Here is a 23796-nt window from a genome sequence, read left to right on the forward strand (position 1 = left end):
AATAAGGCATGACAGTTCTGGGGTCTGAGAGGAGCTGCTGCCCCGTTTGAGACGAGTTTTCAGCCTGGTCCCATAAAATCCAGGATTTCCACTCTGCCAGTAGCTCCAGGACTGCGCCCCAGCCTGGGGTGGGGTGTCCTTGGAGCACCTTCATTCCTTGTGCACCTCCCACTCCTGCTCTCCTGCCTGGCTTGGGAATGCCCCCGTGCCCCAGGGCTGGTTCCTGATGAATTTATGGCATTTGGGCAGAGTGAAGAGTGTTCCCCTGCTGCTGGAGAGCTGGTTCCTGATGAATTCATGGCATTTGGGCCGAGTGAAGAGTGTTCCCCTGCTGCTGGAAGGGGCACATTTGCTGCTCTCCCTGCCACTTGTCCCACATGGAATGACAGCTCCACCTGCCCATCAGGGAGCCTCAGCCCGGGCATGTTGGAGTTCCTGGGCTAAAATTCCACCTCCAAAAAACCCCATCAGGGGAAAAAACACCTGAGGCTGCAGAAATGCACAGTTCCAGGGCTGAGTAACCCCATTGTCCCACGGAGCTGCAGGAAAACCTCGGTGGGCTCACGGCTCCAGCTGGCCCCAGGGCAGCTCAGGTGGCCCTGGAAGGTCCCTGGGACCCAACTTTGGAGAGGGGCTGAAAGGAATCCGAATTGGGATTCAGGATTAGGGTTTGTGTTTCCCTCTTTAGGCTGAGTTTTCCCTGTGTTTCTTGGGAATCCCAGAATTTTTGAACAGTTTGGGTCAAAAGGGCCCCTTGGAGGTCTCCTGCTCCAGCCCCTGCAGTAAGCAGGGACATCTTCAGCTGTACCAGGTTCTCCAGAGCCTGGCCTTGGATCTTTCCAGGGATGAGGCTCCCACCATTTCTCTGGGCACCCAGCCCCAAATCCTGACTGGTGGATTGGCCTAAAGTCTCTTTTTTAGTCTCTTTTTCTAGGCCTCATGCAGGAATTCCAGCCCCAAATTTTTCCTTTGGAGTAGACATTGTGGGAGATGATGGAAACCACTTGATTTTGGGAATTCCTGGGGTTTATTTGCGTGTTGTACTTCTCTGAGAGGACATCTTCAATTGGATCAAGTCTAGAGCCACAACCTTGGATTTTTCCAGGGTTCAAGCAGCAAAACTACCCCAGCCCAAAATCCTGATTCATAAGCTGAAGGGTCTCCATCTTCTCTGGAGCTCCAGCAGGCATTTGAGTCCCTAATTTTTCCTTTGGAGTTTTATTATGGGAGATGATGGAAACCACTCGATACTGGGAGTTGCTGGGATTTATTTGCACGTTGCAGTTTTCTGGGGGACATATTCAAGCTGTCCAGAGCCATGGCCTTGGATTTTTCCAAAAATGAGGCCTGCACCACCTCTGTGGTCACAAAAAAACCCCAAAATAATCCCAAAATCGTGGCTGGCGCAGCAGCCTAAGGAGCCTCCACTTTTTCCAGGCCTCACAATCCCTTTTTTTTTTTCCCTTTGGAGTAGGCATTGTGGGAGATGATGAAAACCACTCGATTTTGGGAACTGCTGGAATTTCTCTGCACGCTGCAGTTTTCTGGGGGACGCTGAGCCCTCGCCAGCGCCGTGGGGACGGCGTGTGCCGGGGGGCAGGAGAAGTTCACGGGGACCTGGCCGGGGTTTTGGGGCGTGCCAGAGCTGCGTGAAAGGGTCACGGTGGTTTGGGGCCGCCATTCCAGAACGCTCCACTCAGTGCCCAAAAATGTCTGCGAGCAAATGAAAGGCTGATGGGAATCAAAGCATAATTAACGTTTGGCTCCCGAGGCCGCCCCCTTCCTGCGTTAACCAGGGAGAGTCGGCTCCTGCTGCTGCTGCTGCTGTGGAGCTCATTAATAGGGGATGCTCGGGTCCCCTTTAAGAGAAAAACCTCTTTTTTTAAGGGTAAAAAAAAAATAAATTTTAGGACAAAAAGTATTTTAGGCCTTAAAAAAAAAAAAAAAAAGGCAAACCAGAAAAAAAGGTGGTTTCTGGTTTTCAGCAAGCAAAGGGCCAGAGCCTCCAAAAATGAACATTTCCAGCCCGAGACTTTGCAAAGAATGACTGAAAAAGCCTTTTGTCTTTGATGGCTGATTGTTGTTTTTATTTCTTGTTGGACAAGTTAATGTAAATGGCATTGACAGGGCTACTCCAAACACACTGATTTGTTGACATTAAGCTCCTCAGAGATGGAGGGTTGTGTCAACACCTCCCCTGAACTGTCAGGTTAACAAAGCAAGGATGTTTTCTTGGGGGAGGGGAGCGGGGCTGGAGGAAGGGGGGGGTGTTTTGTTTTTATTTTCAGTTTCCTTTAATCCTCTGTTAGTCTTGTATCTCGATAACCTCCTTTGGAAGGGAATCAGGGCAGGTCAAGAGGTGAGGCTGACCTGGGAAGGGGAAGCAATCTTTCAGCGATCCAACAAATCCGACCTCTGCCGCTGAGCACTTCAGTGTGAACCCTCTGCAGAGGGAATTTTTTTTTTTTCCCCTATTTTTTTTTCCCCTTTTCTGCTTATTTTTGCCAGATGGCAGGCACAGATTTCAGCTGGAGCTGTGATGGTTTTTTGCCTTCTCTTGGCATCTCTTCCCCCTCGCAAACGAACGGCCCCGGCAGCTCTTGCTCTGGTAGAAAGAGCTTTGCAAGTGTTTATTTTCTTTCCAAAGAGAACGATTGCCTGTGTTTTTATTTGAAAAGTCAAATCCCTCTGGAATATTTATAAGCCAAGGCCCTGTGCATGGAAGCGAAATGCCATGAACTTTGCACCAACCACAGCCTTGGCCGCGCTGGGAGGGACCCAAGTGGAAAATAACCATCAGAAAAACATCTCAGGAGCACCAGAGTCACCTCTGGGTTTGCACAAGCCCAGTCTGTGCTTAAATAACTCCCCTGGCCCTTGGAAGAGCTGAGCAAGCCCTGCTGGAGCTGATCCCAGCTGTCACTCCCAGGGCTTGACATCCATCACCTCTTGCAGGTGGGATTGCTGAGGAGCAGGCAGGAGAGCTGGAGAGGGGCTGGGGACAAGGGACAGAGGGACAGGAGCCAGGGAATGGCTCCCACTGGGAAAGGGGAGATTGGGCTGGGATCTTGGCAAGGAATTGCTGGCTGGGAGGGTGGGCAGGGGCTGGGCTGGAATTGCCAGATTTGCTGTGGCTGCCCCTGGATCCATGGCAGTGCCCAAGGCCAGGCTGGACACTGAGAGCACCCTGGCTCAGTGGGAGATGTTTGAATCAGGATGCTCTTTAAGGTCTCTTCCCACCCAACCCCATTCCAGGAATCTGTGACAGAATGACAACAAAACTTCTCTTGTGGCACTTTATCCTCCTCCTCCTCCTCCTCCCAGCAGCTCCCCGGAGCCCCCGTTTTGCTTTCCCAATCCTTTGCCGATGTCGGAGCCGCCGTTGGAGCGCTGGGGGGTTGTGGGCACCCCTGGTGGCCTTTGGGCTCCTTTCTGCCTCTGTCCTGTCGCTGTGCTCTGTTGTGCCTCTGACCCTGACCTCCCTTGTTGTCCTCTGTAGGGGCAGGTAGACGTCCACTCTACCATGTCGGTGAGTACCGGACGCTGTGTCCTGCGCCTTGGCTCTGCTCCGCTCACACCTCCGGGCTCGGGGGCAGCTGAACCAGAAAAGGTCCTTTGTGTCAGCCAGGGGGAAAGGAAAAGATGGATTGAAAGTTGAGATGGATGGCATAAATAATTCTGGGATAAATCGGAGACCAAAGGCAAAGGCTTTTCTTCCCAGTTGGTCACTGAACTGTTGGTTTTACTGCATCGAAGTGGCTCCTTTTATCACCCTGGAATACCTGAATCTGCAGGGAATTAGGGGGAATGCCTGATGTTAGGGAAACCTGGATGAGATTCTCACACTCTGCTCCAAAGAGAAAAGATGTTTGTAAAATCCATTCTCCTTGTTCGGAGAAATTCCCCATGGGGATTCCAGCTGGAAATGACTCCTGGTTTGAGGGATTGGAGCACTAAGCCTTCCCTCAGACTGGAGTAGAAGTGTCCAAAGCCAGGCTGGATGGGGCTTGGAACAACCTGGGATGGTGGAAGGTGTCCCTGCCATGGCAGGGGGTGGAACTGGATCATCTTTAAGGTCCCTTCCATCCCAAACCACTCTGGGATTCCACGGTTTTCTCCAGAAAAGAATGTGGATTCTTGTCACGTGCCATCTCCCAGTTTGGATCTGGCCAATTAACACCAAAGTAAAGCCAAGGAGACTTTTCAGACCTTCCTTCTGGTTCGGCAACCCCCTGTGATTGTTGTCATCTCTGCTTGTTCCATGTGCGGGAGGAAAACCCGCGGCATCTCCAGGGATAGACGGCAAACAAAGTGCTCTGCAGCCACCTTGTTTCCTCTACTCCCACGGCTGCAAACCCAGGCCCGTGGGGGCCAAACCCACAGGGAATTCTGTGGGGCTGTCACATACAGAGCCTGGACCCTGCTTCTGCTTTCCAGCCTTTATTCCCTGCTCTTCACGGGAATCCCGACCAATATTCCCTGCTCCAGTGGGATGCTTGTTCCCCTTTCCCTGGAAACCGAGCCTGGCTAAACCTGGACTATTTGCAGGCTCCAGGCACCTGGGGGGAGGGATTTCTAAGTCAACACTGAGGCCTCGAATCAAGAGCAGCTCCTGGAGAGAGGGAGCCTCGTTAGAGCAATCCCAGGCTGGCTCCCATCAAAGCCGGGATGCTCCAGGCGTTCCCGCGGCCAGCGGTTTCCAGGAGCGGTGTTGGATGTCAGGCATCCTCCGTGCTGTCCTCAGGGCGTAGCCCAAGAGGGAGGGATGCAAAAAGCCCTTTTCCCCCTGGCTTTTCCAGGCTTGGAGCTGTTTAGAAGCCAGATGTATTTATTTCTTTAATTGGATCCAGTGCCTAGACAGCTCTGGAGTCAGCTTCCTACAGAGAGGGGGGCATTACTTTCATTAAGGTAAATCAATGGAAAATAATACCTGGAGCTCCCCTGGAAAGGGTCAGGGATGGAGTAATCCCTTTATATGGAGGGGCTTTGCCAGCCTGCTCTTAGTCAGGCTTGTTCTTAACGGCAACAAATCCCAGTTTTCCTTCCTTTCATCCCTCCTAATTTTCTGTTCTCTGCCTAGTTGGGATTAATTGGCGGGAATAAATCACGGAAGAGGGGGAAGAATAAAAATGGCATCGTGCAAAGTAGCAGGACAAAGGAGGAATTTTAGCAGGATTTTTTTTTAATTTGTCTGGTGGGAAGCTGTTGTGGCTTATCCTGGAAGTTTAAAAGGTAAAAAAAAGTGGGATGTGGACATGGACAGGGAATGAGCAGCATCCAGAATCTTCTGTGTCTGGGGCTTTCCACTCCAGAGGTGATCCAAGTCTTTTAGGGGATTGCTTGGCCTGAGTGAATGTTCAGCAAAATTCCTGTAGAGCAGGGATACTTTGAAGGGGAGAGGATGGACTAGTGGCTGGAGCAGCCCATTCCTGGTTTCCCAATGCCTCCAGAATCCCAAACATTTGTTAGGATTGAGGGGTAGAAACAGGAGTTGGTGATGCTTTAAAGCAAGGAGCAGAGTGTCCAAATCCCATGGATTTGGTAGCGCTGGATGGGGCAGGCTGACCCCTGATTAACCTGGGAGCTCTGTAAACTCGAGTCTGGCTAAACCAGGTTATCTGGAATTCCAAGGTTTCCTCATCTGCTTTCAGCAGTTGGAAAATTAATGGAAGCCAAAATGCCCAATGCCATAAATCCTTTGAACCAGGGTGTGCTTCCGTAGGCACAGTTCCCTCTGTGGAGTCACCTTGGCGTGGTTGGCTTGGAATTTTGTTTTCCAAACTGGGATTGAGGAAGGTGTCGGATGCTGCCTCTTGCCTGCACCTCCATCTGTGAGGAATGTGTGGCACAGGGAATCTGGCAGCCAAAATTCCAGCCCTGGTGTGTGGAATCCAAACGTGCCTTCTCCTTCCTGCTCCAGAGCCTCAGCCTGGACCTTCCAAAAATCCTACCAGGAGATAAAGTTTGGGTTGGGATTCTTCTACCCTTTAGGAAGTTTAGGGGAAATCATGGGATTTGCAATTTCCCACTTTCCTCTTGTTTCATCCACTGCTCTTCCAAGGGCTCTTAAGTTGGGAATGTGGAAAGGGACATCCATGAACAGCTTCCAGAGCTCTCCACACCTTCCTTAACCCATCCAGGGGAGGAGCCCCAGCTGCCCTGGAGGAGCCCCAACCTTTGGGGGTCCCTGTGCAGGGGACACGAGTTGAGGGTGCACAGAGAAGTTTGGGTGCTCGGGATGGAGCCACCAGCCATGGCTGATGCCACTAGCGTGGGTCAGAATGATTTTGTGACCATCACAGGGTCCCTTTCCAGAAATGTTTTCTTTGGATCTTACAGCTTTGGGTAGATGGAATGGCAGGAGTGGGAAAAACTTCTCAAAGTGCAGATTCCTATGGAATTCTCATGATCCTCTGGAGTTCTTTTGTTGGGTTCCATGAAGGGCAAGAAATCAGGAGAAGCTGATGGGTTAATTGAAAACCAGTCACTAATTCCTACAGCTGTCTCTCTGTTTCATCCATCTTCTGCCTGGTTCTTAGCTATGACACCTCAATTTCAAAATGGAAATTTTAGCTGTGATTCAGTTTTTGGGAAGAGACAAAACGAGCCGAAGGTTCGGACGCCGCTCCTGTCGGTCACTCGGGCCTGCTTGGAAAGACCTCTTGGACTGAGCCTGGCTGGCTCATGGAGTAGCAATGGAGTGGGTGGGTTGGGATTTTTCCTTGGAGCTCATCCTCCTTTCCAGTCTGTTCAACATCTGGGCCGCAGTGGGGCAGCGGTTGCGTCACTCCGGTGTGCCGAGCCTTCCCCCGGCCTCCCCACGGGCGGGAATCTGCGTAAATGGGGGATCTGGAGCATCCCTGAGTGTGCAGAACCCCCGGGGTCGCTGTCCCAGAGGGAGGACGAGCGCTCCAAACTTCTGGATCTTTCCTTTTTTTCTCCGACGTCGAATTATAATTACAAAATTATTTTGGGAAGATGGAGCAATTCAAGTCCCTCTCTTTAAGTTTTCTTGCTGCCGTAATTGGCAGCTTTGCCCCGATAAATCAGCAGAAACAAACGTGGTTCTTGCTCTTCATAAGTGAGGGAAAAAATAAAAAAAAAATCTGTATTTAATCAGCTTTTTGTTTCCAAGATGGCAGCTGCTTTGTATTTAATGGAAAGTCAGGCTCTTCCCAATGGAAAGAATGTTATTCCCAAAGCGAATACAAAAGAAAATAAAACCCACAAAAGAGGAGGATGAAATATGTCCATATTCTTTTTTTTTTTTTCTTTTTTTTTTTTTTTCTTTTTTTTTTTGGTCTCGTTCGTTCCAGTTTGGAGCCGCGCGCTCCGATCGCGGCCGGGCCACGGCTCTGCTTTCCATCAAGGAACTGGGAAAGTCTGGGATCCTGGGCACGGGGACCAGGAGAGAGCCCTGGGAGACACCAATTGCACCAAAAAAAGATGAAGGCTACTTCATGTTCCATTTGGACCTTTTGGCTTTGGGGAGATTTAGATGGAATATTGGGAAGGAATTCTTGAATTCTTCCCTGTGAGGGGGGTGAGGCCCTGAAATGGAATTCCCAGATTGGCTGTGGCTGCCCCTGGATCCCTTGGAAGTGTCCAAGGCCAGGCTGGACATTGGGGCTTGGAGCCACCTGGGATAGTAGGAAGTGTCCTGCCCGTGGCAGGGTGGGAATGGATGGGATTTAAGGTCCTTCCCACCCAAACCATTCCAGGATTCTGTGATTTTGTGTCCAGGCTCAACTTCCAGCTGGGTGGGACAGTTGGGATCAGGTGGTTCTGTGGTTCTTGAGTGCCTGCAGTGGCAAACCAGGATAAAGGCTGTAATTCCTAGAGTAATTCCTGGAGTTTCTCAGGGTGGGATGTTGTCCCACCCCAAACCTGGAGTGGCAGGAATCTTTCCCACCCGTGCCTGGTGTGGAGGTCCTTGGAGAGATCCTGCAGCATCGCAGGAGCCCAGAGAGCAGCTGGGTGCTCCAGCTCATTTTGGGTGATCCAGGCTCTGCACCCAACCATTTCCATGTTCCTGACTCCCAAAAACCACTTAATTAAAAACATCCTGCCCTGCCTTTGGACGTTGAACGAGGAGAAAGACGGAGAGCATGAAATCTTCTGTTTCCTCGCATTTTTGCATGTGTGCATATCCAAATTTCCCCCAGCAGCTTCCCAGCTTTGCTGCAAACCCTGGAGATCCCAGAGGAGATCTCTGCCCACTTTGGGCTCTTTAGGGCTCCAAAGGAGCTGCCCCCTGCTCGGCTGTGGCTGCATCCCGAGGTCCTTCCCCTTTCCTTCTCTTCCCCTCCCTTCCCCTCCCTTCCCCTCCCTCTGTTCATTTATTTTCCAATTTACCAAAGATCATGGAGCAGAAGTCACTCATTGGCTCTGACAGAGGGACTAATGTTTTGTTCCTGTGCTTGCTCCTATCCCAGCGCCTCTGATATCCCAAATCCCACGATTTCCCGTGGTTCCAAACTCCCTGAGTAGTGCTTTTGCTGTTGGGTGTTTTTGCTTCTGCTTCTCAGGCTTCTCGTGATTCCAAGACCTCTTGATTCCTTCAGAGGACAAACCTTTCCATGGAGCTGGCTACTCCACGAACTATTAAAGACCTCAAAAAAGCCCCAAACGGAATAAAACAGCATTAAATATTTTTAATAAAAGCCCTATTCAGCCCTGTCTGCGGGAGCTGGTTGTGACCATCACCCCCAGTGTGATTTCCCTCTTCCTTGAGCTTCCCCCAGCTCCAGCCAAAATACTTCCAGCTGTTGACCTTGGGCATCTTGGGCACAGCCAAGGTTTTCTTCCTCTTTTGTTGGAATGTCAGGGATTTGTATCGGGCTGCAGTGGCTGGTTTATTTTTGGTGTGGTGAGGATAATTGCTGGGTTTGCTTTTCTCTTTTCTTCCCCCTTTTCTTTTTTTTTGTTGTTTGTCTGGTTGTTCCTGAGCTTCTGGTGGGAGTTCAGCTCTGCCACGCGTTGGTCCTGTTGCTGGATCCCGTTTTCCCAAAATATCATCAAGGTGGGAAGTGTTTTCCTCTGGCAAAGGACACCCTGTGCAGTTTTTTCCACACCTCTGGAATGCAGCTGCTGAAACGGGCTCAGCTTCCTCAGGAATTTGGGAGAGATCCTGGTCAGGCAGGGGATGGGGCCTTGCAGGTTGGTTGGAGCTGCTCCACCTTTTGGCTCTTTGGAGTTTTCCAGTGCAGTTGGTCTTTGCAGGAGACAAATTCCACTTGGAATTGGGTTAATGGGTGCTGCTCTCTGCGGGTTTTCCATGGTGCACCTGAGATTTTCCAAGGTGGGACATTCATGTCTCCTTAACTGAGACAGGGTGGTCAAAGCCAAGGCCAAAATCCCAGTTTTACTCAGGAAAAGCTCCAGCAGGGAAACTTTTGAAATCTGGTGATTTGTTGATGGCACCGAGGGTTCTTCCATGGGTTACCCAAGGTTCATCCCCCCAGAGCATCCATCCTGCTTCCAGACCAAAACCTCTGGTTTGTGGGATCACTTCTGGAAGGGCAGATCCTGGGCAGAAGAGGCCCCCCATTCCTGGGAGATCAGGGCGTGGATGTCTGTCCCATCTGGGAGTGGATGTTGGGGCTGTTGGAAGGGACACTGCTCTCATGGTGACAGTGACATTGGCCACTCCATGTGTCCCGGTGTGGATGGAATCCAAAACGCCTTCCCAGACAAATGTGTGTGCAGACATCGCCTCTTTTCTTGAGTCTGGGCATCAGGAGCTCCAAGGCTCAGAGTATCCCATGGATCCAAGGCTGAGGAACATCCCATGGATCCAAAGTTGAGGAGCATCCCATGGGTCCAAGGCTGGCGATCATCCTATTCATACAAGGCTGAGGAGTATTCCTTGGATCCAAGGCTGAGGAGCATCCTATGGATTGAAGATTGAGGAACATCCTGTTGGTCAAGGCTGAGGAGAATCCCATGGATCCAAGATTAAGGAACATCCCATGGATCCAAGGCTGAGGAGCATCCCATGGATCCAAGATTGAGGAACATCCCATTGGTTCAAGGCTGAGGAGCATCCCATGGGTCCAAGGCTGGTGATCATCCTATTCATACAAGGCTGAAGAGTATTCCATGGATCCAAGGCTGAAGAGTATCCCATGGATCCAAGATTGAGGAGCATCCTGTTGGTCAAGGCTGAGGATCATCCCGTTAGTCCAAAGTTGAGGAGCATCCCATGGATCCAAGGCTGAGGAGCATCCCATTGATGCAAGGCTGAGGAGCATCCCATGGATCCAAAGTTGAGGAGCATCCCATGGGTCCAAGGCTGAGGATCATCCCATTGGTCCAAAGCTGAGGAGCATCCCATGGGTCCAAGGCTGGCGATCATCCCATTGATGCAAGGCTGAGGAGTATTCCATGGATCCAAGGCTGAGGAGCATCCCATTGATCCACAGCTGAGGAATATCCCTTCCTCCAGCAGCCATTCCCATGTGCCCAGGAGCCCTGATTCTCAAGCCAACCTTGGCTGGAAGGTTTCCCTCCTTCTTCTTTTCCTTGGCAAATCCCAAAGCCACATGAACGCCACCTCCTAACTTGGCTCCGGCCCCTTTTTCCAGCTCCATAAATCCACACAGTGGCTCCAGTGTTCAGCTCCTGGGATGGCTCCACAGAGCCAGGGATCAAATCCAGGTCTGCCAGTGGCTGAAGTCACTCAGGGCCCGTTGGTGGCCACATGTCAGCCAGCCCTGGTGTCCCACGCGTGTCACGTCAGCGTGGAGTGACAGAGCCCGGCCACAGCTGGAAACCAGGCATGGCTCTGCTCCTGTCCTCCTTCCATAGGCAAGAAAACTCAGGGACAAAAAAGGGATTTGTTCTTAATGTGTCTGCTGCAAAGCTGAGTAAATAGAATTAATTAATTGAGAGTTCTCTTGATACCTGCAGGGTTTGTGTGGGACGCAGCCGTGGAGGGTGGAGTGGCCACGGTGGTGACTGGTGCCAGCTGAGCTCCAGCCTTGGGGGGACATTTCTGGAGGCCACCAAGCTCGGGGGGACATTGGCAACCAACCAGATACATCACTGGGGCTGGGGGTGTCCTTGCTGGGGCCTGTCCCTCATTCCTTTGGACCTCTTCGTCCTGGAGACCCATTCTTTGCAGGATCTTGAGTGCAGATCCACAGCTTCTGGGCTTTTTTTTTCTTTTTTTTTTTGGTAGGGGTTTTGTTTGGTTTTGTGTGGTTTTTTAAACTAAAACAAAGCTGAAAACACCCAAAACAAGCCAGAAAAAAAAATCCAACCAAAAATCTCAACAAAAACCCACTTGGTCGGTTGAAAATTGCCTTTTGGGCAAATAATGAAAGGTTTATTTTTTAAGTAAACCTCTTAAAAATATTTTTTAAAATTGCAGGTACTTGTTGTTCATTTGTTTTGATGTTTTGGGAAGCGTTTGTGCTTTTGGGTGATGGTTTGGGGTTTTTCTGTCACCTTCAGTGAGTGCAGAACTGTTGTTTAAAAAAAAAAAGGCAAATCAGGACAAGATAGGCAAGGCAGGAAAAATTTCCAGAACTGATTTGCTGAATTTGCCCCCAGTTTAGGGGGATTTGAGGCAGCCAGGGGATCCAGAAGCTTCTGGAGCAGGAGATGAGCCCTGGGAGGTCTGCAGGGTCTGAAGTCTCCATCTGTGGCCGCAGAGAGAGGATCCACTGGGATTATCTTGGGGTTTGTGCTACCAAACAATTGCTCATTATTTCCCCATCACGTTTCCATCCTCTGCAAAACATCCCGGTGCTGCCTTATGGATTGGGAAAGCCAGGAAATTCAGTGTTGAAATGCTGGGGGGAACTTGTGGTGTTTATAGAAAATTGTACATTTAATACCGAAGGATTCCCGTTTTTTGGCCTGCTTTTCTGCTGTCTGAAGTCCCTGGATTTTGCACGTCTAAATATCCTTAATCGCATCAGTCCCGATGCTTGTTGCGGGCGAGGAAGGAATTCTGCTGGTAGCTAAAAAAAATAATTGGAAACTCTGAGAGCACTTGGAGCCTGTCAGGCTTTGTTTTCCATGGAAATGCTGCCTTAATTCCTCGGAAGGTCACTGGGGGGGTTCTCCTGCTTCAGCAGGAGTTGGGTTTGGATTTCTGGGACCACATCCCACCTGGCTGGGGCCAGGGGAAGTGCAGGAGGCACCAACAGGTGAAGGGAAGCTGGGAAGCTGTGACTGCCCCTGGAAGAGCCCAAGGACGGGGCTTGGAGCACCCTGGGATAGTTGGAGGTGTCAGGGTGGCATCTTTGGGGTCCAACCCAACCCACTCCACGATTCCCCGGCAGCCAGAGGTGCTCCTGCAGGGTGGCGGGGGCTGGCAGCGCGTTCCTGATTGCGCGTGAAGATTAATGGGTATTTATTTGAACAACCATTCCATTTCAGTAGCTCTTAATGAGTCCTTTGATAGCCAGTTCCTTAATTAACAAGGCAGCCTCTTGGCGTTTCCTCTCCCTAATTGGGAACAGATTGGCCGTGTCTAAACAAACGCTCCCGGCAGCGGGGCCGGCCCCGGAGCCTCCGCGCGGCCCTGCCCCACCGGGGCTGCCCCGGGAGCCCAGAGCCATCCCAGGGATGGGATCTGCGTGGAAGGAGAGGATTTCGTGCTGATCTCCTCAAGCAGGACGGACACTGGGCTTTGGGATTGCCCAGGGAGGGGCCCCACGCCTGCAGGTGCCACCTGGACGCTCGGCGCTCAGGATGGGGACAAGGTGTGGCTCAGTCACCGACTGCGCTCGGTGATCCTGGAGGGCTTTTCCAGCCTCAGGGATCCTGTGGGGCTGTGTTCTGGTAGGAGCCCCTTGGCTGCATCGCTGGGACAGCTCTGGAGCTTGGCTCTTCCTTTTCAGTGCTTGGAATGGCCACAGGGAACCTTCTGGATCCTCCCTGCGTGTCCAGAGGGATCCTGGGTCACCTTGAGCCACAGGGAACCTTCTGGATCCTCCCTGCGTGTCCAGAGGGATCCTGGGTGACCTTGAGCCACAGGGAACCTTCTGGATCCTCCCTGCATGTCCAGAGGGATCCTGAGTCACCTTGAGCCACAGGGAACCTTCTGGATCCTCCCTGCGTGTCCAGAGGGATCCTGGTGGCACAGGGAGGGCAGTGTCACCTTGAAAGGTGTCACTGCAGCCCCGAGGCTCCATCAGGAGCCGTGCACAGAGGGGTTCATTGCCAGGAATGAGCCACAAAACAATAAATCTGTGGATTTTGCTGGGATATGGCTCTTGGAATGGCTTTGTTTGACTGAGGTTGGACCAAGGAGAGGTTTGGGAATCTTGGCTGTGGAGATCTGTCAGTTTTCACCTGTGATCCCTGTTCTTGTCGGTGCAAATCCAGGTTTTGATGGGATTTATGAGGGTCTTAAATAATGAATGATCCCACAGAGCTGTTCCTGGGATTGCTTCACGTGGTTCGAAGCTCTTCAGTTTTCTGCCACGTTGGTAAAGGAGCATTGGTGCCTTTGAGGTGTTTGTTTTCCCCTTTCCCTGCAGAGTGCTCAGCTCAGGGCTGCATTCCTGCTCTTTGCTCCCTGTCCAGATCTCATCCCACCCTTTGGACAAATTATTCCTGAGCTGGAGGGACCAGGGTGTCCCTTCTCAGTCACTCTCTCCTGACCAGAAACTGGTGCCCAGGGCAGGTGTGGGTCACCCTTGGGGTACCTCCACAGGTTGATCTGAGCCCTGCTTGGTGTGTAACTGGGTTGTTCCTCTGAAATTTTGGCTTCTTTAGATCTCCTTTGTCATCTCTGCAACAAGTCCTGAGGTAGCATTCCTATAAGGAACCTCCTCAAGTGCCCCTTCCGCTTGGGGAAGCCTCTCAGAGTTGTGGTGCTGCCAAGCCCTGATGATGAAATTGCTTTTCCCATCCTATTTTCCCTCTTTGGGGCTTAATTATGTGACATTTCATCTCAATTGTTGGTTCTTTTCCACCCATTTGTGGAGTCCCTTCTCATTCTCTCTCTCCTGACCAGAAACTGGTGCCCAGGGCAGGCGTGGGTCACCCTTGGGGTGCCTCCACAGGCTGATGTGACCCCTGCTTGGGGTGAAACGGGGGAGTTCCTCTGAAATTTTGGTGAGCAGGGACAGAAAACCTTCCTGGGGTTTTTCCTGAGTGTGGTGTGGGAAAGGAGGGCAGGTGAGGGTAGGTGAGCAGGGGGAAGCTCACGGAGTTCATCTTGAGGGGTGATCCCCTGGAGAAGGGAAGCTGCTCCTGAAACCCAGACGGGGCCAGGGTCGGGCTGGAGCCACTCTGGGCAGCAGGACCAGGGCGTCACCAGCGTGCTGGCACGGGGACAAGGCCTTGGGGAGCGCCCCAGCTGCTGCCACGCTCCCCAAAACCGTCGGGGCATTAGCGCGGGGCCGGCTCAGCACGGCGGCTGCTCCGGGCTGCCGACGGCCGCGGGGACACCTTGGGGACACCTCGGGGACACCTTGGGGACACCTTGGGGACACCTCGGGGACCCCGCCCTGTGCCGAGGCACGAGTCCTGGCAGCGCCACCCCGGGAGGGGCAGGGCACCCTTCCGGGAGGGCTGGGGTGGGTAATGACCTTGGGAGGGTTGGGCAGGTAACCATTTTGGGAGGGTTGGGGTGGGTAATAATTTTGGTAAGGTAATGATTTTGGGAGGGTTGGGGTGGGTAATGATTTTGGGAGGGTTGGGGTGGGTAATGATTTTGGGAGGGTTGGGGTGGGAATGATTTTGGGAGGATTGAAGCAGGTAACCATTTTGGGAGGGTAATGATTTTGGGAGGATTGGGGCGGGTAATGATTTTGGGAGGGCTGGGGCAGGTAACCATTTTGGGAGGGTAATGATTTCGAGAGGGTTGGGGCAGGTAACGATTTTGGGAGGGTTGGAGTGGGTAATGATTTTGGGAGGATTGGGGCGGGTAACCATTTCAGGAGGGTTGGGGTGGGTAATGATTTTGGGAGGGTAATGATTTTGGGAGGATTGGGGTGGATAATGATTTTGGGAGGGTAACCATTTTGGGAGGGTTGGAGTGGGTAACCATTTTGGGAGGATTAGGGTGGGTAATGATTTTGGTAAGGTAATGATTTTGAGAGGGTTGGGGCGGGTAATGATTTTGGGAGGATTGAGGTGGGTAATGACTTTGGTAAGGTTATGATTTTGGGAGGGTTGGGGCGGGTAACGATTTTGGGAGGGTTGGGGTGGCTAATGATTTTGGTAAGGTAATGATTTTGGGAGGGTTGGGATGGGTAATGATTTTGGGAGGGTAACCATTTCAGGAGGATTGGGGGGTGGGTAATGATTTTGGGAGGATTGAGGTGGGTAACCATTTTGGGAAGGTTGGAGTGAGTAACCATTTTGGGAGGGTTGGGATGGGTAATGATTTTGGGAGGGTTGGGGTGGCTAATGATTTTGGTAAGGTAATGATTTTGGGAGGGTTGGGGTGGATAATGATTTCGGGAGGGTAATGATTTTGGGAGTGTTGGGGCGGGTAACGATTTTGGGAGGATTGGGGTGGGTAATGATTTTGGGAGGATTGAAGCAGGTAACCATTTTGGGAGGGTAATGATTTTGGGAGGGTTGGGATGGGTAATGATTTTGGGAGGGTAATGATTTTGGGAGGGTTGGGGCTGTGTCAAACACATCCATGCCAGACTCAGCCCTGTGTGTCCCGGGCCAGTCTGGCTCTTCCAGCGCCGCAGGAAAACTCAAAAAAATAAAAAAAAGAACCAGGCAAAAAAAAAAACCCCGCCGTGGAGTGAAACTCCATCGTAAATAAGCTCGGCAGAGCAGAGGTGGGCATCTGTGGCAGGAGGATGTGCTCGGTTCCTCCAGCCAGAGCCATTCCAGGCGGGAACACAAACAACCCTCGGCTGCAGCGGCAGCTTATTAGCGCTGATAGATCAGCGGCCGCGCGCTCGTTTGTCTCCTGTCAGCAGCAGCTGCTTATCCAGCAGATTTCCCGCTGTATTCCCGGGGAAATGGCCTGAAATTGATGTTCACGAGCCACGGCTGACTTTATAAGGAGCTGCTGTAACTCGTGGAGCGCAGGGGTGAGGCAGGAAAGGATTAAGTCGGGTCTTATTTATAAGGAGTGAAGCCCATAAATTCTGGGAGGGTTTTAAATCTCGGTGCCCAGGGCAGGAGCTGCTGCTCATCCCTGGTGGTGCCTTCTGTTCTCTGAGCAGACATTTAACACCGTGATTGAAACTCCTGTGGCATCTCTGGGTTCTCTGATAATAAATAAGGGGGAAAAGGGATTCAGGCTTAAAAAAGCTGGAAAAAAAAATCCATGTACTTTTTCTTTTCTTCAGAAAATACTGGATCTAAAGTGTGAGGCATCCGTGTGTTCCGTGAGAGGAAAAACAGAGTGTTTTTTAAAGAAAAGGTTTTTAGGTGTTTAAACCTCAAGAGTAATGGAAATAAAAGGTCATGTTCTCAGCTGGTCTGAGAAGATTCAGGTTCGCGGTGAGGATAGTGGGCAGAATCAGGGAATATTCTGGAACAGCTTTAGGCCTGGCCTAATGCTGTGTAGAAAAGGCAGAGGGAGGGAAGGCTGAGCCAGAATCTGCTCTGGGCTTCTTTGGATCTCCTTTGCCATCTCTGCAACAAGTCCTGAGGTAGCATTCCTATAAGGAACCTCCTCAAGTGCCCCTTCCGCTTGGGGAAGCCTCTCAGAGTTGTGGTGCTGCCAAGCCCTGATGATGAAATTGCTTTTCCCATCCCATTTTCCCTCTTTGGGGCTTAATTATGTGACATTTCATCTCAATTGTTGGTTCTTTTCCACCCGTTCGTGGAGTCCCTTCTCATTCTCTCTCTCCTGACCAGAAACTGGTGCCCAGGGCAGGTGTGGGTCACCCTTGGGGTGCCTCCACAGGTTGATCTGACCCCTGCTTGGGGTGAAATGGGGGAGTTCCTCTGAAATTTTGGTGAGCATGGACAGAAAACCTTCCTGGGGTTTTTCCTGAGTGTGGTGTGGGAAAGGAGGGCATCCAGTGGGGCCTGGGCAGGTGAGGTGAGCAGTTGGAAGCTCACGGAGTTCATCTTGAGGGGTGATCCCCTGGAGAAGGGAAAAATCCAGGGAATCCTCAGAGTCCCAAAGGGGCTCCAGGAGAGCTGGAGAGGGACTGGGGACAAGGGACAGAGGGACAGGAGGCAGGGAATGGCTGCCACTGGGAAAGGGGAGATTGGGCTGGGATCTTGGCAAGGAATTGCTGGCTGGGAGGGTGGGCAGGGGCTGGGCTGGAATTCCCAGATTTGCTGTGGCTGCCCCTGGATCCCTGGCAGTGTCCCAGGCCAGGTTGGACACTGGGCTTGGATCCACCTGGGATCATGGGAGGTGTCCCTGCCCATGGATGGGGGAATATTGGGTGGAATTTGAGATCCAACCCAAACCATTCCATGGTTCTCCTGCGAGTGGGAACCTCCAAGGCTTCTGCAAGGGTTACAACCCTCTAAATTCCCACTGATATGGAGCATGAGCTACTCCAGGGGTTTTCTCCTGCCCTTCCAGGAGGGCTCAGGAGCCCCATCCCCTGCCCTCAGCAGGGTCCCAGGGCTTGGCTGCAGAGCTTTGATTTCCCATCCTCTGCTTCCAGCTGGGACATCTCAATGACACATGGAGGGGTTGAGGACACTTGGAATGTCCAGCTGGAGCAGAGGAGGCTCAGGGGAGACTCGTTGGGATTTGCTTCTCCTGAAGGGCAGCTGTGCCAGGGACAGGACCTAGGCCAGGGCAGGCTCAGGATTTCTGCATTTCAGGGAAAGATTCCTCATCCAGAGGTGCTGAGCACTGCCCAGGCTCCCCAGGGAACGGGCACAGCCCCGAGGCTGCCAGAGCTCCAGGAGCGTTGGACACACCTGCATGGACAGGGTGGGATTGTTGGGGAGGTCTGTGCAGGGCCAGGGCTTGGATCCTGATCCTGTGTGTCCCTCCCAAGGCAGAATATTCCCTGATTCTGTCAAAACTCCTCGGCCACAGCAAAAACTCAAGTGTCTGTTGGAAGTAATGAAGAAAAATCACAGCCGGGCAGCGCCGTACTTCCCGCAGCTCTCAGAGATGAGGAATTGGCACAAGCGGGGTTTTAAATAACCCAGCGTGTCAGAAAAGCACAAACAAATGATGAAAAGCAAAGAAAAAACCCCAGAGCTCTGCTAAACTTTATGGTTGCCATGCTTCATCTTCATTTTGGTGCAGGTGTTTGTTGGGGGGTGAGTGATGGGCGCTCCGGAGCCTGGGAGCGGCGGCGAGCTGGAGATGGAGCACCCTGCCCTGCGACGCACGGCTCGGCTCCTTTTTTAAATAAAAAACCCATTTTTCCCTCCTGCTGAAGATAGATGTGGCCTGAAGATCCAAAACAAGTTTGTAGAGCTGGGAACAAACCCTTCCCAGCACAGGGATCAAACGTTGCCGTGCCGTGGTAACGAAACCGGCGATGCCGAGCTGGAGACGCGGCGTAAACTCCGCGTTTAATCCCAGTTTAAACACAGCTTGTAAAGCGCGTCTGAGAGTCGGTGAGAGCTCCTAAGCCACGCCTGGGTGTCAGGAGAGCGTGTTAGGAGTCTTTTGTGAGTGTTTGAGAAGATAATCTCCTGCTGGAGCTGTTTTCAGGGCAGCGCCACGATGCGAAACCTCCCTGGTGGCGTTGCGCACGCAGGCATCGGGATCGTTCCCTGCGGTGTCAGCCTGAGGGTTTGGGCAAATCCCGCTCTGGTCCCAGAGGATTTCCCCATTTCTATGGGTTTAATTCCTGTTGCAGACCCCCCTGAGGTTGTGGGTGGGAATGTCCAAGGTTAGGTTGGACGCTGAGGCTTGGAGCAGCCTGGGACGGTGGGAGGTGTCCCTGGCCAGGGAATGAGATGGGCTTTAGGGTCACCTCCATCCCAAACATTCCATGATAATCAGTGGGATGTTGTCTCGCTCGTGTTAGGACAAGAACACTTTGAGCTCTGAGCACCCCAAAGCTCTCCTGGATGGGACCTTCTCCAGCTAACAAGGGCTCCCCTTAGCCATGGGCGCTTCCCGAGGGGATTCCCTTGGGAGGCGGTGGCTGTGATCCCATCCCAGAGGGGACACGCTGAGGAGGCTGGGCTGAGCTGGAGGAGTTCTCTGGTGGCTTTAACTGAGGGGTTTTGGCTGGGCTGGAGAAGCTCTGTGGCACTTTACCTGAGGAAGTTTGGCTGCTCTGGAGAAGTTCTCTGGTGGCTTTAACTGAGGGGTTTTGGCTGGGCTGGAGAAGTTCTGTGGCACTTTACCTGAGGAAGTTTGGCTGCTCTGGAGAAGTTCTCTGGTGGCTTTACCAAGGGGGCTGCTCTGGATAAGTTCTCTGGTGGTTTTACTGAGGAGGTTGGGCTGCTCTGGAGAAGTTCTGCAATGGCTTTACTGAGGAATTTTGGCTACTCTGCAGAAGTTCTGCACTGGTGGCTTTAACTGAGGAAGTTTGGCTGCTCTGGAGAAGTTCTCTGGTGGCTTTTACTGAGGATGTTTGACTGAGGTGGAGAAGTTCTCTGGTGGATTTAACTGACGGGTTTTGGCTGAGCTGGGGAAATTCTCTGGTGGCTTTACTGAGGATGTTTGCGCTGGGCTGGAGAAGTTCTCTGGTGGCTCTAAGGGAGGAAGTTTGGCTGCTCTGGAGAAGTTCTGTGGTGCTTTAACTGATGGGTTTTAGCTGAGCTGGAGAAGTTCTTTGGTGGCTTTACTGAGGATGTTTGGGCTGGACTGGAAAAGTTCTCTGGTGGCTCTAAAGGAGGATGTTTGGGCTGCTCTGGAGAAGTTCTCTGGTGGCTTTACTGAGCTGGAGAAGTTCTCTGGTGGATTTAACTGATGGGTTTTGGCTGAGCTGGGGAAATTCTCTGGTGGCTCTAAGGGAGGAAGTTTGGCTGCTCTGGAGAAGTTCTCTGGTGGCTTTACCGAGGCAGCTGCTCTGGGGAAGTCCCGCGGTGGCTTTTTGTGCCGGTGTCGCTGACGAGTGTCCGTTTGTCCTGCAGGGGAAGGTGGCCCAGACCGCCTGCATGTCGGCCTGCAAGCACCTCTCGACGTCGCTGCTGCAGCTGCTGCTGGAGGCCGAGGTGAGGCAGCTGACCCTGGGGGCCCTGCACCAGTTCAACCTGGACGTGGAGGAGTGCGAACGTAAGAGCCCCAAACAGCCTTGTCCCCGTCCCTGTCCCTGTCCCTGTCCCTGTCCCTGTCCCTGTCCCTGTCCCCATCCCTGTCCCTGTCCCTGTCCCCGTCCCCATCCCTGTCCCCATCCCCATCCCTGTCCCCATCCCCATCCCTGTCCCTGTCCCTGTCCCCATCCCCATCCCTGTCCCTGTCCCCATCCCCATCCCTGTCCCCATCCCCATCCCTGTCCCTGTCCCTGTCCCCATCCCTGTCCCTGTCCCTGTCCCCATCCCTGTCCCTGTCCCTGTCCCTGTCCCCGTCCCTGTCCCCATCCCTGTCCCTGTCCCTGGCTCGGTCACGGATCCAGGGGGAATTCCTGCTCTGCCTCAGGCTCAGGGTTTTGGTGAACACTTAGATCAAGGTGGCCCACACCTAAAATGGGTCTCAGGCCCATCAGTTTTAAGGGTGGTGGATCAGCTCTGTTTGTAAAATGAGTTATTTATTGACCAGACAGGAGAAAACAAAGAAAAGGTTTTTATTAAAGTTACTACAGGGTATAAACCAAAAATGTAGTGCATTACATGAAATTATGTGTGACATTAAGGTATTTCTATTAAAATGATATTTCTATTTCTATTTTTTATTTCTATTTCTATTTCTATTTCTGTTTCTATTTCTGTTTCTGTTTCTATTTCTTATTATATTTATATTTATATTTATATTTATATTTATATTTATATTTATATTTATATTTATATTTATATTTATATTTATATTTATATTTATATTTATATTTATATTTATATTTCTTTAAACTGGCAAAAGAAATGGGATAGGTTAGGAATCAAAAGAAATAGGATAGATTAAGAATCAAAAGAATGGCATTGATTAGGAATAAGAAGGAATAGGGTAGATCAGGAATCAAATGGAATATGGCAGATTAGGAATTCAGTGGAATAGGGCAGATTTGGAATCAATTGGAACCTCCCCCCAGAATGACCCTGGTGTACATGGGGTTTCTGTCAGCCTGCAGAGGAGTAACCCCAAAGCAGCGTCCCAGATTTGGGGTCAAATCCTGCAGTGCTGCTGTGCCCCTTGGTGTTTGGGGTGCCAGGTCAGGGGTGGGGCAGCGCCCAGGTCTGGGGGTGGTGGGTGCCCACAGAGCTCACCCGGAGCATCTTCAGCACAGAGGATTCCAGAGATCCCATTTTACAACTCCTTTTCCTCTCCAGTGCTGCCTTGACGCTCTCCAGACCGTCCCTACGTTTAGAGATGGAGTATTTTAAAACCAGGAGGGATTGGAGTGCAGGAATCAAAAATCAGTTTATTTATGACTCTTTCTGAGGAGCTGGGGCTGCCCCATCCCTGGGAGTGTCCAGGGCAGGGTTGGACGGGGCTTGGAGCATCTGGAGAAGCTGATGTTCCTCTCCAGTTCTGGTTCTCTCCCAGCTTCAGCCCTCTGTCCTCTCTGCAGGGAATCTTGTCCTTGAGGTGACCTCTGTGCCGAGTCAGAGGGATGGAGATGAGGTGTCCTGTGGCAAAGGGACAGCAGCTCCTCAGGGCAGGAGCATCCTGGTGCCACCCTCAGGGCTCTGCTCCCAAACCTGCCCCTTCTGGCTCTTCAGGCACCCACCTGAACTGGGGCTGGAATTCCCTGGCTGCCCTCCAGTTGCTGCTTGTCCTGCTCAGTGAAAGGGTTAAAAACCAGAGCCCAAAGCAGGCGAAATGCAGTTTTTAATCCAGGTTTTGGAATTAAACTAGGGCAGAGCTAACACACCTCTGCCCAGGATCCTCTTCCCTCTGAGGGGAATGGGTTTGTTGGCATTCATCATGGGATGGATTTCTTGGGATTCATCCTGGAATGGGTTTGTTGGCATTCATCATGGGATGTGTTTGTTGGGATTCATCATGGGATGGATTTGTTTGGATTCATCCTGGGATGGATTTGTTGGGATTCATCCTGGGATAGATTTGTTGGGATTCATCCTGGGATGGGTTTGTTGGGATTCATCATGGGATGGGTTTGTTGGCATTCATCCTGGGATGGGTTTGTTGGCATTCATCCTGGGATGGGTTTGTTGGGATTCATCCTGGGATGGGTTTTTTGGGATTCATCCTGGGATGGATTTGTTGGGATTCATCATGGGATGGATTTGTTGTGATTCATCCTGGGATGGGTTTTTTGGGATTCATCCTGGGATGGATTCATGACTGTGGTGGTTGAGAACCCAGAGCTTGACAGAGTTCCTAAAGAATCCCCCCTAAAGGTGATCTTTGATTTTAGGGTATTTTGGGGATTTTTCTCCCCAAATATCCACATTTTGGCTTTCCTGGTTGAGGTGGAGATTGGGATGTCTCGTGTTATCACAGAATCCTGGGATGCTTTAGGTGGAAAGGGACTTTAAAGCCGATCCACTATCCCAGGGTGCTCCAAGCCCCACCCAAGCTTGGACACTTCCAGGGATCCTGAGGAGTGACTCAGTGACATCAGCTGTTGGTTTCATCGTCCCCTGGCACTTCCCATTACCCAGAAAAGTTCTTCCAGCCTTTATCCTACATTTTCCTGACCAGATTTTACTCCAGCTGCCCCCATCAACCCTGAGATTAAATTTACCACTGGGAACAATCCCCCAGCAGGAATTTTGCTGTTTCCAACACGAGTTTTTCCATTTTTTAACATCCACTTGCCATTTTCCAGCCCTCAGCTGACCAGCCCGGGAGGAGGATCCCAGTTTAATGATTCCCACCCAGATCCTGCAGCTGCACCATAGCTCACAAGGCAATGCCTGATTTTCCTCCTGGCACTGCCTCAATCTCTGAGTTTCTGACTCTCATTTGTGTCCCTCAGCTGTGCTCCCATGGGTGTCTGCTGAGGGATGGGTGCTAGAGCTGGGGATAATGGGAAGCATTTGTCATCCCTAATAATTCCCTGGTTTTTTTTGGCTCCAAACCCGGCAGTTTTCCCCCCCATCCGTAACATGGATGATGGAGCAGCTGCTCTTCCCTAAAAGCTGCTGCTGCCAAGGAAGATGGATGGGATTTCAGAGCAGGTTGGAAAGCACCATTCCTTCAATTCCTGCTGTTTGGGAGGAGACTCAGACACCCCGGAGCAGGTGACGCCGACCTGGCAGCGGGGTCAGGGACCTGTCCCAGCCCCACCCCGAGGTGACACCGGAGCGGGAATGGAGATGGATGCTGGAGGTGGATCCTCCCCATCCCTCACTGTCAGCCCTGAACAGACAAAATCCTTCTCCTTTCCAGCAGCAAATCCGTGCCCCTCGTCCCCACGGGCCCGTCTGGGGGCTCTGCTGCTCGTGGAAATCTCTGTAATCTGGTTATTTTGGAGCAAAAATCCATCAAGTTTTGAGGAATTTTGGGATGAGCTGGTTCCAAGAGGGCAGTGGTCTATTCAGAAAATAATATTAGTTTGCAAGGTTGGGGTTTATTCTTTGGGTTTTCTTGGTGATTTTTAATCTCTATTGTACCTGAAAGCACAGGTGTGAATCTCAACATCCTCACAGTTCGTGCCTCTGCCTCGGTCCTCTCCCTCCCCTCAAATTCCCAAACCTTGCCCAATCCAGCAGTTTTACACATCAAAATAGGATTTTATGTCTGTTTGGAGCACTTCCAGGGAGTGCCACGATGAGGGAGTGGGGCTGCAGAGTTTTGATGCTGGAGTTTGTTAAGGTTTTGTTTGTGAATGCTGAAAAAATAATCTGGTTAAA

The 23796-nt window shown here is 51.6% G+C and overlaps 1 protein-coding gene across 2 annotated transcripts in view; it reads left to right on the forward strand.

The window, feature by feature from the left end:
• Positions 1-23796, forward strand: part of EXOC6B (exocyst complex component 6B) — a 309916-nt gene that overhangs the window by 209205 nt on the left and 76915 nt on the right. For both annotated transcript variants that reach the window (XM_084205070.1, XM_084205071.1), the window contains one exon: positions 19957-20098. In XM_084205070.1, the coding sequence (XP_084061196.1) occupies positions 19957-20098 (142 nt within the window). The remainder of the gene's footprint in view (positions 1-19956; positions 20099-23796) is intronic.

The sequence above is a fragment of the Fringilla coelebs genome, assembly GCF_963513975.1.
Source record: "Fringilla coelebs genome assembly, chromosome: 4".
In the NCBI taxonomy this organism is placed as follows: domain Eukaryota; kingdom Metazoa; phylum Chordata; class Aves; order Passeriformes; family Fringillidae; genus Fringilla; species Fringilla coelebs.